General features: G+C 65.2%; 1 protein-coding gene across 1 annotated transcript in view; it reads left to right on the top strand.

Annotated features, from left to right (window-relative positions):
• The window catches only part of LOC128980004 (scavenger receptor cysteine-rich type 1 protein M130-like), a 245,430-nt gene extending 229,592 nt beyond the window's left edge, over nucleotides 1-15,838 (top strand). Inside the window, exons 10-11 of the mRNA XM_054398428.1 lie at nucleotides 11,019-11,359; nucleotides 15,524-15,838. Coding sequence (XP_054254403.1) covers nucleotides 11,019-11,359; nucleotides 15,524-15,838 — 656 coding nt within the window. The remainder of the gene's footprint in view (nucleotides 1-11,018; nucleotides 11,360-15,523) is intronic.
• Nucleotides 15,839-16,054: the final 216 nt, after the last annotated feature.

Raw genomic sequence — 16,054 nt, forward strand, 5'->3', positions numbered from 1 at the left:
GGCCGGGGCGGGCGCCGGGGCCGGGCCGTGGCCGCTGGCCCAGCAGTGACTCAGGCTCCGCGTCCGGCCGGGCTGGGGGGGCCCAGCCGGGGGGGCCCTGGCACCCCCTGGGGCTGGGGGGCACAGGAGGAGCACTTTTGGGGTCCCCTCCGAGCCTGGCGAGGCTCAGCCCAGGGTTTCGGGGCAGAGCCGGGGTGGGCACCACGCCCGCAGCAGCAACGAGTGGGCACAGAGCCTCCTGCTGCCCTGGCACGGGTGGCACAGTGCCCAGCCCAGTGCCCTTCCTAGTGCCCTTCCCAGTGCCCAGCCCAGTGTCCCAGTGCCCTTCCCAGTGCCCTGCACTGTGCCCCAGTGCCCTTCCCAGCTGCCCTGCCCTGTGCCCAAGTCCCTAGCCCAGTGCTCCTCCCACTGTCCATCCCCATGCCCATCCCAGTGCCCTGTGCCCATCCCAGCAAAGGACCAGTGTCCAGTGCCCTATGCCCCATGCCCACCTCATGGGGTCCTTCCACCCTGACATGTGTGGGCACTGCACCAAACTGGGAGTCAGCATACTGGGGAGGACTGGGGAGACTGGGGCCATACTGGGGGTCAGTGGGGCTGTACTTGGGGGGGGGGGGGGGGGGGGGGAACAGGGAGACTGGAGCCATACTGGGGCCACATTGGGAGTCACTGGGGCCATACTGGATGCAAAGTGGAGAGACTGGAGCTATACTGGGAGTCACTGGGGCCACACTGGGAGTCAGTGGGGCTGTACTGGGGAGGACTGGGAAGACTGGGGCCATACTGGGAATCAGTGGGGACATACTGGATACAGAGTGGGGAAACTGGAGCCATACTGGGAGTAAGTGAGGCTGTACTGGGAGGAAGCAGGGAGACTGGGGCCATACTAGGTGTCAGTGGGGCTGTACTGGGGGGTATTGGGGAGACTGGGGCCATACTGGGAGTCAGTGGGGCTGTACTGGGGGGTATTGGGGAGACTGGGGCCATACTGGGCGCCAGTGGGGCTGTACTGGTGTTGGTGGTGCCAGAGGCTGCCAAAAGGGTTCTGCAGGGTGCAGGGTTGGGGTACCCCCCCGGGGTCCCCTCTCCCTTCCCCCTCCCCTCTCCCCAGTGCTCCCAGTATCCCCTCAGCCTCCCAGCAACATCCCCCAGCCCTCAGCGCTCCCCACGCCCCCCCACCCGGCCTTCCCCGCTGCGGCAGCCCTGCCCCGCCCCTAGCGACGGCCGCGCCAATAGCGAGAGGCATCCCAGGGCAACCGTCCCGCCCCTACGGCTCCTCCACTAGGGAGAGGCCTCCCCTAGCAAGGACGCCTCCAATCGAGAGGCCTCCCTCAGCCACCGCCCCCGCCCCTAGGAACAGTCCCTCCAATGGCGAGGGAGCCACTAGCAACGGCTCCTCCAATAGGAATAGGACTCTCCGTAGCAATCGTCCCGCCCCCATCAACTCCCCCTGGACGAGAAAGAGACCTCCCATAGCAAACAGTTCCTCCAATCAAAGGAGGCCTCTCCTAGCAACCGCCCCCCCCAGCAACGCCCCCCCCACTACCCCCCCCCGAATCCCCGCGTGAAGGCAGGGCCGCGCTCAGCGCTGATTGGTTGCGCGGGGCGGGCACCGTTTATTAACCGCGCCCGCGGCTGACCCAAGCCCCGCCCCCCAGCGGCACTCTGGGGGCAAAACCTCCGGCACCGCCCAGCTCCAGCAGTGTGAACGAGGGCTGGGGAATGACACTTGGGGAGCCCTGGGGAGGGGTCCTGGGGGCCCTTTGGGGGCTCTGGGGCTCCCTGGGGTTCCAGCCCCTCCCCCCTCCGCCCCCTGCCCCCCATCTTCAGCTCTGGCTCCACAGAAGCAGTCCTGGGGCGATCCCAAGGTGCCCCCCCCAGCCCTGCCCAGTTTCAGAAGGTGTGAACCAGTGGCACCGTGGGCAGCTCTGGGGCAGGGGGTCCTGTTCCTGTGCCCCCGACGCTGCTGCCACCCCCGGGCACTCCCCGGGCAGGGGTGGGGGGCTGCCCCCCACTGCTGCCCCCAGGGACCGGCTCACCCTGGACCAGGAGGATCCGAGGGGCACTGGCAGGGGGCAGCTGGGCCAGAGCCTGCAGGCAGAGGTGGGCAGGGGTCCCCTCAGCCCCCCGCAGCAGCAGCACGGCTGGAGGTGGACACTGGAGGTGGACATTGGGAACCTCTGTGGTTTGGAGAGGGACACTGGGGACCTCCACAGCTTGGAGATGGACATTGGAGACCTCTGTGGCTTGGAGATGGATGTCAGGAACCTTGGTGGTGGTTGGGAGGTGGACATCTTCCACCTCTGAGGTCTGCAGCTGGACGTTGGGTACCTCAGTGGTCTGGAGATGGACACTGGGCAACTCTGTGCCCTGAAGGTGGACATCTGTCACCTCTGTGGCCTGGAGAAGGACATCTGCCACCTCTGTGGCCTCAAGGTGGACACTGGGCACCTCTGTGGCCTCAAGGTGGACGCTGGGCACCTCTGTGGCGTCAAGGTGCTGGGCACCTCTGTGGCCTCAAGGTGGACATCTGCCACCTCTGTGGCCTCAAGGTGGATGCCAGGCACCTCCGTGGTCTCAAGCTGGACATTGGCCACTTCCGTAGCCTCAAGCTGGACATCTGCCACCTCTGTGGCCTGGAGATGGACACTGGGCATCTCTGAGGGCTGGGGCAGGGCTGGCAGCTGGATGTTGGTCACCTCAGTGGCCTGCAGCTGAATGTTGGCCACCTCCAAGGGCTGGGGGAGGGCCTGGAGCTGGACGTTGGTCACCTCTGCAGCCTGCAGCTGGATGTTGGTCACCTCCAAAGGCTGTGGCAGGGCCTGGAGCTGGACACTGGTCACCTCAGCCGCCTGCAGCTGGACACTGGTGACCTCAGGGGGCTGGGGTCCCCGTGGGGACACAACGCCACCCCCGATGCCTCCCCTCAGGACAATGAGGCTGCTCCCTGCTGGGGCTGCTGCCACTGCCTGCAGCTGCACCCCGGGCAGTGCCTGCCCCGTGCTTGGCACCACCAGGATGCTCTGCCTGCCGGCAGGGGGCACCTGGGGACCCTTGCCCAGGCGGGGCTGGGGCCCCTCGGCGGGCAGCAGGGTGAAGGCCGAGGGCTCTGCCGCAGGGGTGGGCAGCAGCAGCAGCTTCCGCGGCAGGGCCGGGGGGCTGGGGATGAGCTGCAAGCCCTGGGGAGTCTGCACCAGCAGGAAGGTTTGGCCTTCAGCGGCAGCGGCGGCAGGAGGAGGAGGAGGAGGCGGTGCTGGGCAGGCAGGGGTCCCGCGGGGGGCGGCCGGTGTGTGGGTGCGTAGGTGGCGCTGGAGGTAGGAGGCCATGACGAAGGCCTTGGGGCAGAGGGAGCAGCGGAAGGGGCGGGCGGCGGAGTGGGTGCGGCGGTGCAGCTGCAGGTTGGAGGAGTGAGTGAAGGCCTTGCCGCACTGCGGGCAGGTGTAGGGCCGCTCCCCGGTGTGCACCCTCTGGTGCTGCCGCAGGTTGGAGGTCTGGGCGAACGCCTTGCCGCAGACCGGGCAGGCATGGGGCCGCTCCCCGGTGTGCAGCTGGCGGTGGCGCCGCAGGCAGGAAGTGTTCTTGAAGGCCTTGGGGCAGTCAGGGCAGCGGTAGGGCCGCTCCCCCGTGTGCTGCCGCAGGTGGTACTGGTAGTGGGAGGCCCACTTGAAGGTGAGGCCGCAGTGGGCACACTGGAAGGCGCGCAGCCCGGTGTGCACCCGCTGGTGGGTCTGCAGCAGGGACGAGCGCTTGAAGGCCTTGGGGCACTGTGGGCAGGCGTAGGGCCGCTCCCCGGTGTGGTCCCGCATGTGGTAGCGCAGCCCCGAGGAGCCCTTGAAGGCCTTCCCGCACTCCCCGCACCGGTAGGGTCGCTCTGGCTGCGGCACTGCTGCCAGCTCCAGAGCCTCAGGGGCGGTGTGGGGAGGTGGAGCTGTGGTTGCTGTGGTGCCTGCAGGGTGGCTGCGTTGGTGGCCCAGCAGCCCTGCCAGCTGTGTGAAGGCCTTGGGGCACAGGGAACACTTGAAGGGCCGCTCGGTGCCGTGGCCATGCCGGTGTCGTGCCAGCCCCGAGCCATTCTTGAAGGTCTTGCCACAGATGGAGCAGCGGTGAGGGGAGCCTGGGGGGGTGGCTGCCGGCACTGAATGGCTACTCTGGTGGCCCAGCAGTTCCTCCTGGCTGGTGAAGCTCAGTGGGCAGCCAGAGCACCGCCAGAGCGCTTCAGGAGGTGCCGCGGCAGGAGGCGGCGGTGGGGGCAGCAGCGGTGGCACAACAGCGGCAGCAGCAGAGTGGCTCTGGAGGTGCTTCTGCAGGCAGGCATCTGACACGAAGGCCTTGGCACAAGTTGGGCACTGGTGGGGCCGGGCGGCGGCGGCAGCAGTGGCGTGGGTGCGTCGGTGCAGGAGGAGGTTGGAGGAGTGAGTGAAGGTCTTGGGGCAGAGGGGGCAGGCATAGGGCCGCTCCCCGGTGTGCACCCTCTGGTGCTGCCGCAGGTTGGTAGCCTGGGCGAAGGCCTTGCCGCACTGGGGGCAGGCGTGGGGCCGCTCCCCGGTGTGGGTGTGGCGGTGGCGCCGCAGGCTGGAGGAGTTCTTGAAGGCCTTGGGGCAGCTGGGGCAGCGGTAGGGCCGCTCCCCGGTGTGCTGCCGCAGGTGGTACTGGTAGTGGGAAGCCCACTTGAAGGTGAGGCCGCAGTGGGCACACTGGAAGGCGCGCAGCCCGGTGTGCACCCGCTGGTGGGTCTGCAGCAGGGACGAGCGCTTGAAGGCTTTGGGGCACTGTGGGCAGGCGTAGGGCCGCTCCCCAGTGTGGCCTCGCTGGTGGTAGAGGAGGGCGGAGGAGCCCTTGAAGGCCTTGGGGCACTCAGGGCACTTGTAGGGGCGCTCCCCGGTGTGGCTGCGCTGGTGGTGAGCCAGGCGGGAGGACCACCGGAAGGCCTTTCCGCACTCCCGGCAGGCGTAGGGCTGCTCGGGGCCGCTCGGGGGCACTCCGGCTCGGGGCCCGGCTGGTGCCGGGGGCGGTGTGGCTCCTGCCATGGCAATGGCCCTGGGAGACAACGCAGGTAGGGTGGGTGTGAAGACAGGAGGAGGACATCTGCTCCCCTCCCCAGAGGAAGCTTGACATAGGCTGATGGGGACTGGGGAGGCTTGGGGGGCTGAGGGTGTTGGGGGGCTCAGAGGAGTTGAGTGAAGGGAGAGGATAGGAGGTCCTGGAGGGGGCTGAGGACACATGGCGGGGCTGAGACCTCCCCATGCAGCTGGGGAGGCTCAGGGGGCTGGGGGGAGCTGGGGGGCAAAAGACTTGGGGTATGGGGGCCTAGGGGAGTTAGGGGCTTGGGTGGCTCAGAGGGGTTGAGGGAACTGGGGGGCACAGGAGGTTTGGGAGGAGGCTGAGGGGATATTGAGGGCTGGGGGTGTTGAGGAGGCTCAGGGGGGTTGGGGGAACAGGAGGCAGGAGCCTAGGGGGGCTGATGGAGTTTTGGGAGGCTCAGGGGGCTGTGGGGCTCAGAGGGGTTGGGGGAAGTGGGGAAGGGCAGGAGACTGGGGGGGACTCAGAGGGGACATGGAGGGGCTCAGAGGGGTTGAGCTCAGGGAAGGGTTGGAGGGTTCAGAGGAGAGGGTAGGGAGCTGGGGAGCTGAGGAGATTTGTGGGGCTGAGGGGGGATGATTATGGGGCTGAGGGTGTTGGGGGGCTCAGAGGGGTTGGGGGAAGGGAGGGGATAGGAGGTCCTGGTTGGGGGGGGCCAGGTGCCCCTGGGGCGGTGCCACGGCGGTGACAGCCCCGGGAGGGGCTGACGACACGTGGAAGGGGCTGGGATCCGGCCACGTGGACAGGGAGGAGAGGGCGTGGCCTGGCCTTCATGGGCGGGGACAAACGATGCCGGGTCCAGCCCCAACCAATCAGCGAGAGGCTATAGACCACACCCCGTTCAAGTACCCCCTCACGTACTCAGGCCACGCCCCCTCAGTCAGACCGCGCCCCGTTTTAAAACCACGCCCCCTCTACAGCTTTCACCCCCAGGCCCCGCCCTCGCAACAGACCACGCCTCCCTCGGTGACGTTTCCCGCCTCAGGTCCCGCCCCCTCCGCGGCGCCTTTCTCCTCCAGCCCCGCCCTGTCTCCCCTCTCCCCTCTCCCCTCTCCCTCCCCCCCGCAAGCCCCGCCCGCCCCGCGCACGCGCCTCCCGCTGTCCCCCGCCGCCGCCTGCTCACCTGCCGGGAAGGGCGCGGGTCAGGGCAGCCTGCCCGCCGTGGGGGTCAGGGTAAGGGCAGGGCCGGAGGCAGGGGCAGGGCCAGGGGCAGGGCCTGCGGTCGCCGCCGCAGCCTCACGCCCGCCGCCGCCGAGCCGCGAGCTGGGCCGCGCGGAGCCACGCCCGCCGCGCCCGCGCGCAACCCCAGCGGCCGAGCGCCCGCGCGGGGGCTGCTGGGAAGCGGAGTCCTGCGCCGCCGCCGCCATCTTGGAGAGGTTAGGGAGGGCAGCACCCCCCCCCCTGTGTTCCCCCGGAATGGGTCCGGGTGCACCGCGGGGCACGGCCGCATGGTTCCGGGGGCGCCGCCGGCCGCGTGTTCTGCCCTCCCGCAGGGGTCCGAGGGGGCTTCGCGGGGATCTCGGAGGGCCCGGGGAGGGGTTGGAGGGTTTGGAGGGCTCAGGGACGCGGCGGGGTCCGGGAGGAGCTGGGGGGGGGGTCTGGGCTTTGAAGGGCTCAGGGGCCGGGTGGGCTGGAAGCGGGGGAGGGGCGGGCAGGAGCCTGGCGGCACTGGTGGGGGTCGGAGGGCTCTGAGCTGCGGGGGGGCCCAGGCAAGGGTTGGGGGACTCAGAGGGGGTGAAGGATCTGGGGACGGCAGGAGGCTGGGGGCGTGAGAGAGACTTGGGAGGCTCAGGGGGCCAGCACCCCCCTGAGCCACCCTCCTTGTCCCCCATCCCCAGGTCTCCTCCAGGCCCCCCAGGGATGTCCTCTCTCCCTCAGGGCTGTGACACCAAGGACACTGTGATGGGCACAGGACAGGAGCCACAACCAAGGAGCCCCTGGAGGGGGCCAGTGGCCACCCTGCTGAGGGGGGCTGGGGGTCCCCACGCCATGGAGGAGCAGCTGGGCCAAAGCCAAGACCTGCAGCCAGGCCCTGCCCCTCCTGCAGCCCCTCCCAGCTGATGTCCCCCTGGATGGTGCCCCCATGGCACACCCCCCCCCCCCAGCACCCACGGCCAGGGGGCGTCTGCTGGGCACCCAGGGGCAAGCTGAAAGAAGATTCAGTTCCTCCTCAGCCCCTGGGCTCCACATGACACAGGAGACAGCCTGGAGCCAGGGTATGGAGCAGTGCAGGAAGTGGCCTCCTCCACTTGCCTTCTTCAGGTCTTGGAGATCTTTCTTCTCCAGCTGGTGACAGTGGAGCTGGCACCAGCCTCTGCCAAGCCTCCTGCAGCCTCTGCCAAGCCTCCTGCAGCCTCTGCCAAGCCTCCTTCCTCCTGCAGCCCTGCCAGGCTGGGAGCAGCTTCCTCCAAAGTCCTTTGCTGTCAGCTGGGCACCCAATGGGTGGCAGAGAGTCCACCCAGCGTGGCTGTGGAGCTGCAGAGGTCCTGCTCCTCCTGGCAGGGCTTTGTGGTGAGTTGGAGCCTTCCCCCTGCATCCCCTCCTTGCTGCCTCTCCTCCTGGCTTCTGGGTGGTGGGGCTGTGGCTGCTGCACCTTCCTGAGGTGCTTGGGTGGATCTCCAGCACCCATGGGGTCATGGTTCAGGGGCTTGGGTGGATCTCCAGCACCCATGGGGTCATGGCTCAGGGGCTTGGGTGGATCTCCAGCACCCATGGGGTCATGGCTCAGGGGCTTGGGTGGATCTCCAGCACCCATGGGGTCATGGTTCAGGGGCTTGGGTGGACCTTCAGCACCCATGGGGTCATGGTTCAGGGGCTTGGGTGGACCTTCAACATCCATGGGGTCATGGTTCAGGGGCTTGGGTGGACCTTCAGCACCCATGGGGTCATGGTTCAGGGGCTTGGGTGGACCTTCAACATCCATGGGGTCATGGTTCAGGGGCTTGGGTGGACCTTCAGCACCCATGGGGTCATGGTTCAGGGGCTTGGGTGGACCTTCAACATCCATGGGGTCATGGTTCAGGGGCTTGGGTGGACCTTCAGCACCCATGGGGTCATGGCTCAGGGGCTTGGGTGGACCTTCAGCACCCATGGGGTCATGGCTCAGGGGCTTGGGTGGACCTTCAGCACCCATGGGGTCATGGCTCAGGGGCTTGGGTGGACATTCAGCACCCATGGGGTCATGGTTCAGGGGCTTGGGTGGACCTTCAGCACCCATGGGGTCATGGTTCAGGGGCTTGGGTGGACCTTCAGCACCCATGGGGTCATGGTTCAGGGGCTTGGGTAGACCTCCACCCATGGCTTCATGGTTAAGATGCTTGAGTAGGCCACCACACATGGTTCAGGCTCTTCTGTAGACCTCCAACGTCCACAGTTTCATGCTTTTGTGGACCACCAGCCATGTTTTATGGTTAAGATGCTTGTGTAGAGCTTCAAGACCCATGGGGTCATGACTAGGGTGCTTGTGTGGACCTCATCCCATGGTGCCAAGGTTCAGGTGCTAGTTCAGACCACATCTCCTGGTCTTGTGGTTCAGATGTTTATGTAGACCTTCAACACCCATGCTTTAAGGGCTGAGATGGTTTTGCAGACCACCACCTGTGGTAGAGAAGGTTTTGTAGACCACCTGTGGTAGAGAAGGTTTTGCAGACCACCACCTGTGGTAGAGAAGGTTTTGTAGACCACCACCTGTGGCTGAGAAGGTTTTGCAGACCACCACCTGTGGCTGAGAAGGTTTTGCAGACCACCACCTGTGGCTGAGAAGGTTTTGCAGACCACCACCTGTGGCTGAGAAGGTTTTGCAGACCACCACCTGTGGTAGAGAAGGTTTTGCAGACCACCACCTGTGGCTGAGAAGGTTTTGCAGACCACCTGTGGCTGAGAAGGTTTTGCAGACCACCACCTGTGGCTGAGAAGGTTTTGCAGACCACCACCTGTGGTAGAGAAGGTTTTGTAGACCACCACCTGTGGCTGAGAAGGTTTTGCAGACCACCACCTGTGGCTGAGAAGGTTTTGCAGACCACCACCTGTGGTAGAGAAGGTTTTGCAGACCACCACCTGTGGTAGAGAAGGTTTTGTAGACCACCTGTGGCTGAGAAGGTTTTGCAGACCACCACCTGTGGCTGAGAAGGTTTTGCAGACCACCTGTGGCTGAGAAGGTTTTGTAGACCACCACCTGTGGCTGAGAAGGTTTTGCAGACCACCACCTGTGGTAGAGAAGGTTTTGCAGACCACCACCTGTGGTAGAGAAGGTTTTGCAGACCACCACCTGTGGTAGAGAAGGTTTTGCAGACCACCACCTGTGGTAGAGAAGGTTTTGCAGACCACCACCTGTGGCTGAGAAGGTTTTGCAGACCACCACCTGTGGCTGAGAAGGTTTTGCAGACCACCACCTGTGGCTGAGAAGGTTTTGCAGACCACCACCTGTGGCTGAGAAGGTTTTGCAGACCACCTGTGGCTGAGCATTGCTCAGATCCCCTCTGGGGGTGCTCTGCTCCAGGCTCTCAGCCCAGGGCCCTCAGCCTTTGCTCCTCACAGAGCTGCTCCAGGCCCTTCATCATCATCCTCATGGTCTCCCCTGGGCTCTCTCCAGCAGTTCCCAATCCCTCTTGAACTTGGGGAGCCCAGAACTGGCCACAGTCCTCCAGCTGTGGCCTCCCCAGGACAGAGTAGAGTGGGAGGAGAACCTCCCTTGCCCTGCTGCCCACACTTCTTGATCCACCCCAGGAGCCCCTTGGCCTCCTTGGCCACCAGGGCACTTTGCTGGCCACCAGGTCCTTCTGCTCTCCTCCACAGAGCTGCTTCCCAGCAGGGCAGCCCAACCCTCAGAGGGGGAGGAGAAGCCTTTGGCCACCCAGCCTCAGGCCCTGCTCCCAGCTGCTGCCCCCCTGAGTTCTCCTCCTGGGGTGGTTGCAGGCTGTACCTTGAGAATCTTCCACAGATCTTGAACAGAAAGTAGGAGAAAGTAAATAAATGACCTCTGGGAGTGAGAAGGAAAATGCTGACGAGGGCTGAAGAATCCTCTTGGGCAGCTGACAGCCAGGAGCTGCTTGTGTGCAGCAACTTGCTTCTCTTTTTGACTTCCTCACTCCTGCTCTGGCTTCTGCTTGGCTCTGCTGCCCTTGGCTGTCAGCAAACAGCTCTCTGCTCTTCTGTGTGCTGTCCAGGGGGCAGGAGGGGAGCAGGGAGGGGAAGCTGTTGGTTGCTCCCCTGGTGTGTCCCAGGGGGGTTCTTGTGCTGTCTGTCAGTTGTAAATCTATGGAAACATTGCAGGGGGGGTGGGGGGTGGAAATTCCCCCAGCATTAAGTTGCCAGCCCAGGCCCAGCTGGGAGCAAATGAAGCTGGAGAGAGAGAGGCAGAGCCACAGTCTGCCCGGGGCTGTGCCGCAGAGGGACAAAGCAGACCACGGAGACAGCACCGCCAGTGACAAACGGCACAGGACCTGCCCTGGCCAAAACCAGAGGAGCTGCTAACAGCTCCCCACTCCCTGCCCTGCTCCTGGACACAGAGGGCCGAGGGAAAGGAGCAGAGAGTTCCTTTGTTAGGCTGCTCAGCCACAGCCAGGAGCACAGCCAAGGGCAAGCAGAAGCAAGTTAGTGACTCCCAGAGCGAGGAAGGTGACAGAGAGAAGGTTTCCAGAGCTCAGGTTTCTGTCTGTGAGCTGCCCCAGAGCATTCCCCAGACCTCAGCGTTATTTCCTTTTCACACCCCGTGCTGATTTCTTTTCTTTCTGTTCCCGATCTGTGGAAATTTTCCTAGGTACAGCCAGAAGCTGCCCCAGGTCTGTTCTGTCCCTGCCCCTGGGCAGTTCCCTTCTGGCTGGTGGCTGTGCCTTCAGCTGCCGCCTCCTCCGCTTCCAGCGGCGCTGCTCCGGCAGTGCCGTGCTGGGGGTGGGATTTCCAACGCCCCTCTCCTCCCCTCCTGTGCTCTGCAGCTGCAGCCGCTGCCAGCGTCCGGCTGGTGAACGGCCCCGACCCCTGCACCGGCCGGCTGGAGGTGCTCCACAACGGCACCTGGGGCACCGTCTGCGACGACCACTGGGACCTGCGCGGTGCCCGCGTGGTCTGCCGGCAGCTGGGCTGCGGCGCGGCGCTGGCCGCCCTGGGCGGGGGGCGCTACGGCCGCGGGCAGGACCCCATCTGGCTGGACAACGTCCGATGTGCGGGCACCGAGACTGCCCTCAGCCAGTGCCCGGCACGGCCCTGGGGAGCTCACAACTGTGGGCACGGAGAGGATGCCAGCGTGGTGTGCTCAGGTAAGGGGCATGGGGAGGATGCCAGTGTGGTGTGCTGGGGGCAGGGGCATGGGGAGGATGCCAGTGTGGTGTGCTCAGGTAATGGGCATGGGGAGGATGCCAGCGTGGTGTGCTCAGGTAAGGGGCATGGGGAGGATGCCAGTGTGGTGTGCTAGGTAAGGGGCATGGGGAGGATGCCAGTGTGGTGTGCTCAGGTAATGGGCATGGGGAGGATGCCAGCGTGGTGTGCTCGGGTAAGGGGCATGGGGAGGATGCCAGTGTGGTGTGCTCAGGTAAGGGGCATGGGGAGGATGCCAGTGTGGTGTGCTCAGGTAAGGGGCATGGGGAGGATGCCAGTGTGGTGTGCTGGGGGAATGGGCATGGGGAGGATGCCAGTGTGGTGTGCTGGGGGCAGGGGCATGGGGAGGATGCCAGTGTGGTGTGCTCAGGTAAGGGGCATGGGGAGGATGCCAGTGTGGTGTGCTGGGGGAATGGGCATGGGGAGGATGCCAGTGTGGTGTGCTGGGGGCAGGGGCATGGGGAGGATGCCAGTGTGGTGTGCTGGGGGAATGGGCATGGGGAGGATGCCAGTGTGGTGTGCTGGGGGCAGGGGCATGGGGAGGATGCCAGTGTGGTGTGCTGGGGGCAGGGGCATGGGGAGGATGCCAGTGTGGTGTGCTCAGGTAATGGGCATGGGGAGGATGCCAGTGTGGTGTGCTCAGGTAAGGGGCATGGGGAGGATGCCAGTGTGGTGTGCTCAGGTAAGGGGCATGGGGAGGATGCCAGTGTGGTGTGCTGGGGGCAGGGGCATGGGGAGGATGCCAGTGTGGTGTGCTGGGGTAAGGGGCATGGGGAGGATGCCAGTGTGGTGTGCTGGGGGCAGGGGCATGGGGAGGATGCCAGTGTGGTGTGCTCAGGTAATGGGCATGGGGAGGATGCCAGCGTGGTGTGCTCAGGTAATGGGCATGGGGAGGATGCCAGTGTGGTGTGCTCAGGTAAGGGGCATGGGGAGGATGCCAGTGTGGTGTGCTGGGGGAATGGGCATGGGGAGGATGCCAGTGTGGTGTGCTGGGGGCAGGGGCATGGGGAGGATGCCAGTGTGGTGTGCTCAGGTAAGGGGCACGGAGAGGATGCCAGTGTGGTGTGCTGGGGGCAGGGGCATGGGGAGGATGCCAGTGTGGTGTGCTGGGGGCAGGGGCATGGGGAGGATGCCAGTGTGGTGTGCTGGGGGAAGGGGCATGGGGAGGATGCCAGTGTGGTGTGCTCAGGTAAGGGGCATGGGGAGGATGCCAGTGTGGTGTGCTGGGGGAAGGGGCATGGGGAGGATGCCAGTGTGGTGTGCTCAGGTAAGGGGCATGGGGAGGATGCCAGTGTGGTGTGCTGGGGGCAGGGGCATGGGGAGGATGCCAGCGTGGTGTGCTCAGGTAAGGGGCATGGGGAGGATGCCAGTGTGGTGTGCTCAGGTAAGGGGCATGGGGAGGATGCCAGTGTGGTGTGCTGGGGGAATGGGCATGGGGAGGATGCCAGTGTGGTGTGCTGGGGGCAGGGGCATGGGGAGGATGCCAGTGTGGTGTGCTCTGGTAAGGGGCATGGGGAGGATGCCAGTGTGGTGTGCTGGGGGAATGGGCATGGGGAGGATGCCAGTGTGGTGTGCTGGGGGCAGGGGCATGGGGAGGATGCCAGTGTGGTGTGCTGGGGGCAGGGGCATGGGGAGGATGCCAGTGTGGTGTGCTGGGGGAAGGGGCATGGGGAGGATGCCAGTGTGGTGTGCTGGGGGAAGGGGCATGGGGAGGATGCCAGTGTGGTGTGCTCAGGTAATGGGCATGGGGAGGATGCCAGTGTGGTGTGCTGGGGGAAGGGGCATGGGGAGGATGCCAGTGTGGTGTGCTGGGGGAATGGGCATGGGGAGGATGCCAGTGTGGTGTGCTCAGGTAAGGGGCATGGGGAGGATGCCAGTGTGGTTTGCTGGGGGAATGGGCATGGGGAGGATGCCAGTGTGGTGTGCTCAGGTAAGGGGCATGGGGAGGATGCCAGTGTGGTGTGCTCAGGTAAGGGGCATGGGGAGGATGCCAGTGTGGTGTGCTGGGGGCAGGGGCATGGGGAGGATGCCAGTGTGCTGTGCTCTGGTAAGGGGCATGGGGAGGATGCCAGTGTGGTGTGCTGGGGTAAGGGGCATGGGGAGGATGCCAGTGTGGTGTGCTCAGGTAAGGGGCATGGGGAGGATGCCAGTGTGGTGTGCTGGGGGAAGGGGCATGGGGAGGATGCCAGTGTGGTGTGCTGGGGGCAGGGGCATGGGGAGGATGCCAGTGTGGTGTGCTCAGGTAATGGGCATGGGGAGGATGCCAGTGTGGTGTGCTCAGGTAAGGGGCATGGGGAGGATGCCAGTGTGGTGTGCTGGGGGAAGGGGCATGGGGAGGATGCCAGTGTGGTGTGCTGGGGGAAGGGGCATGGGGAGGATGCCAGTGTGGTGTGCTGGGGGCAGGGGCATGGGGAGGATGCCAGTGTGGTGTGCTGGGGGAATGGGCATGGGGAGGATGCCAGTGTGGTGTGCTGGGGGAATGGGCATGGGGAGGATGCCAGTGTGGTGTGCTCAGGTAAGGGGCATGGGGAGGATGCCAGTGTGGTGTGCTCAGGTAAGGGGCATGGGGAGGATGCCAGTGTGGTGTGCTGGGGGCAGGGGCATGGGGAGGATGCCAGTGTGGTGTGCTGGGGGAAGGGGCATGGGGAGGATGCCAGTGTGCTGTGCTCTGGTAAGGGGCATGGGGAGGATGCCAGTGTGGTGTGCTGGGGGCAGGGGCATGGGGAGGATGCCAGTGTGGTGTGCTCTGGTAAGGGGCATGGGGAGGATGCCAGTGTGGTGTGCTGGGGGAATGGGCATGGGGAGGATGCCAGTGTGGTGTGCTGGGGTAAGGGGCATGGGGAGGATGCCAGTGTGGTGTGCTCTGGTAAGGGGCATGGGGAGGATGCCAGTGTGGTGTGCTGGGGGCAGGGGCATGGGGAGGATGCCAGTGTGGTGTGCTGGGGGAAGGGGCATGGGGAGGATGCCAGTGTGGTGTGCTGGGGGCAGGGGCATGGGGAGGATGCCAGTGTGGTGTGCTCAGGTAAGGGGCATGGGGAGGATGCCAGTGTGGTGTGCTGGGGGCAGGGGCATGGGGAGGATGCCAGTGTGGTGTGCTGGGGGAAGGGGCATGGGGAGGATGCCAGTGTGGTGTGCTGGGGGAATGGACATGGGGAGGATGCCAGTGTGGTGTGCTCAGGTAAGGGGCATGGGGAGGATGCCAGTGTGGTGTGCTGGGGGAATGGGCATGGGGAGGATGCCAGTGTGGTGTGCTGGGGGCAGGGGCATGGGGAGGATGCCAGTGTGGTGTGCTGGGGGAAGGGGCATGGGGAGGATGCCAGTGTGGTGTGCTGGGGGCAGGGGCATGGGGAGGATGCCAGTGTGGTGTGCTGGGGGCAGGGGCATGGGGAGGATGCCAGTGTGGTGTGCTGGGGGAAGGGGCATGGGGAGGATGCCAGTGTGGTGTGCTGGGGGAAGGGGCATTGCAGCCAGCCTTGTCTCCACCAGCCACTGGGCACAGCCCGAGGGGGCAGCAGCAGCAGCACCATTGCTGTGCCCCTTGCTGGGGAGTGGTTGCCCCTTCTTGTTGAGTGGTAGCCATTTCTTGCTGGCTGGTTGCCCTCTGCTGTTGGCTGGTTGCCCCTTGCTGTTGAGTGGTTGCCCCTTCTTATTGGCTGCCTGCCCCTCCCTGTTGATTGCTTGCCCCTTGCTATGGAGTGGTAGCCACTCCTTCTTGGCTGCTTGCCCCTTGCTGCTCCCTGCATGCCCTCTGTGTGCAGTGTGTAGGCACACAGCTGACAGATGGATTCCTGCCTCTGGACCCTCAGTTCTGAGCTGGATCAGACCTTCCTGGTCTCCCAAATCCCTCCCTCCTCAATGGGGTGAGGACCCTTCCCCTCCACACCCTCCAGGCACTTCCCAGATGCTCTTCTGCTCACCTCCCAAAGCTCTCCTGGCATCCAGGCTGCAACTCCGTGGCCATTTCTCAGCCCAACCACCCTGAAGCTTCGTGGGGCTGAAGCTCCTCATGGGCACCACCTGGCCTTGCTGGCAGGAGCCCTGCCCCTCAGCACCACAAGGTGCCCAGCACAGTCCTTGACCATTTGCCCCCCTGGGGGTGTTTGCAGGGGCACCAGCTCCAGGTTTGGCCCAGACCAGGCTGGTGAATGGCTCCAGCCCCTGCTCTGGCAGAGTTGAGGTTCTCCACGAGGAGCAGTGGGGCACAGTCTGTGACGACCGCTGGGGGCTGCTGGATGCCCAGGTGGTGTGCAGGGAGGTTGGCTGTGGCCAGGCTCTGTCAGCTCCTGCTGAAGCCACCTTCGGGCAGGGCTCGGGGCCCATCTGGTTGGATGAAGTCAGCTGCAATGGGACAGAGCCTGCCCTTGGCCTGTGCCATGCCAGGGCCTGGGGAAGCCACAACTGCAACCATGGAGAAGATGCTGGTGTGGAGTGTGCAGGTAGGTGCTGACTGCTGCTGCCATCCCCTTTCTTGAGGGTGGAGAAGAGACCTTGGCAGGGGTCCTGGGTGGAGATGTCCCCTTGGCAACCCTGCCAGCAAAGGCAGGAAGGAGGTCCCTGATGGGTGGGGGGTGCTGGGGCAGGGGCTGCAGAGGGAATGATGCCCTCCCAAGGGCCACCTGCCAGGGAGGACGATGAGCTCCTGAGGGGCCCCTGCTCTTCTCAT

Source organism: Indicator indicator, unplaced genomic scaffold (assembly GCF_027791375.1).
Source record: "Indicator indicator isolate 239-I01 unplaced genomic scaffold, UM_Iind_1.1 iindUn_scaffold_53, whole genome shotgun sequence".
NCBI classification, from domain to species: domain Eukaryota; kingdom Metazoa; phylum Chordata; class Aves; order Piciformes; family Indicatoridae; genus Indicator; species Indicator indicator.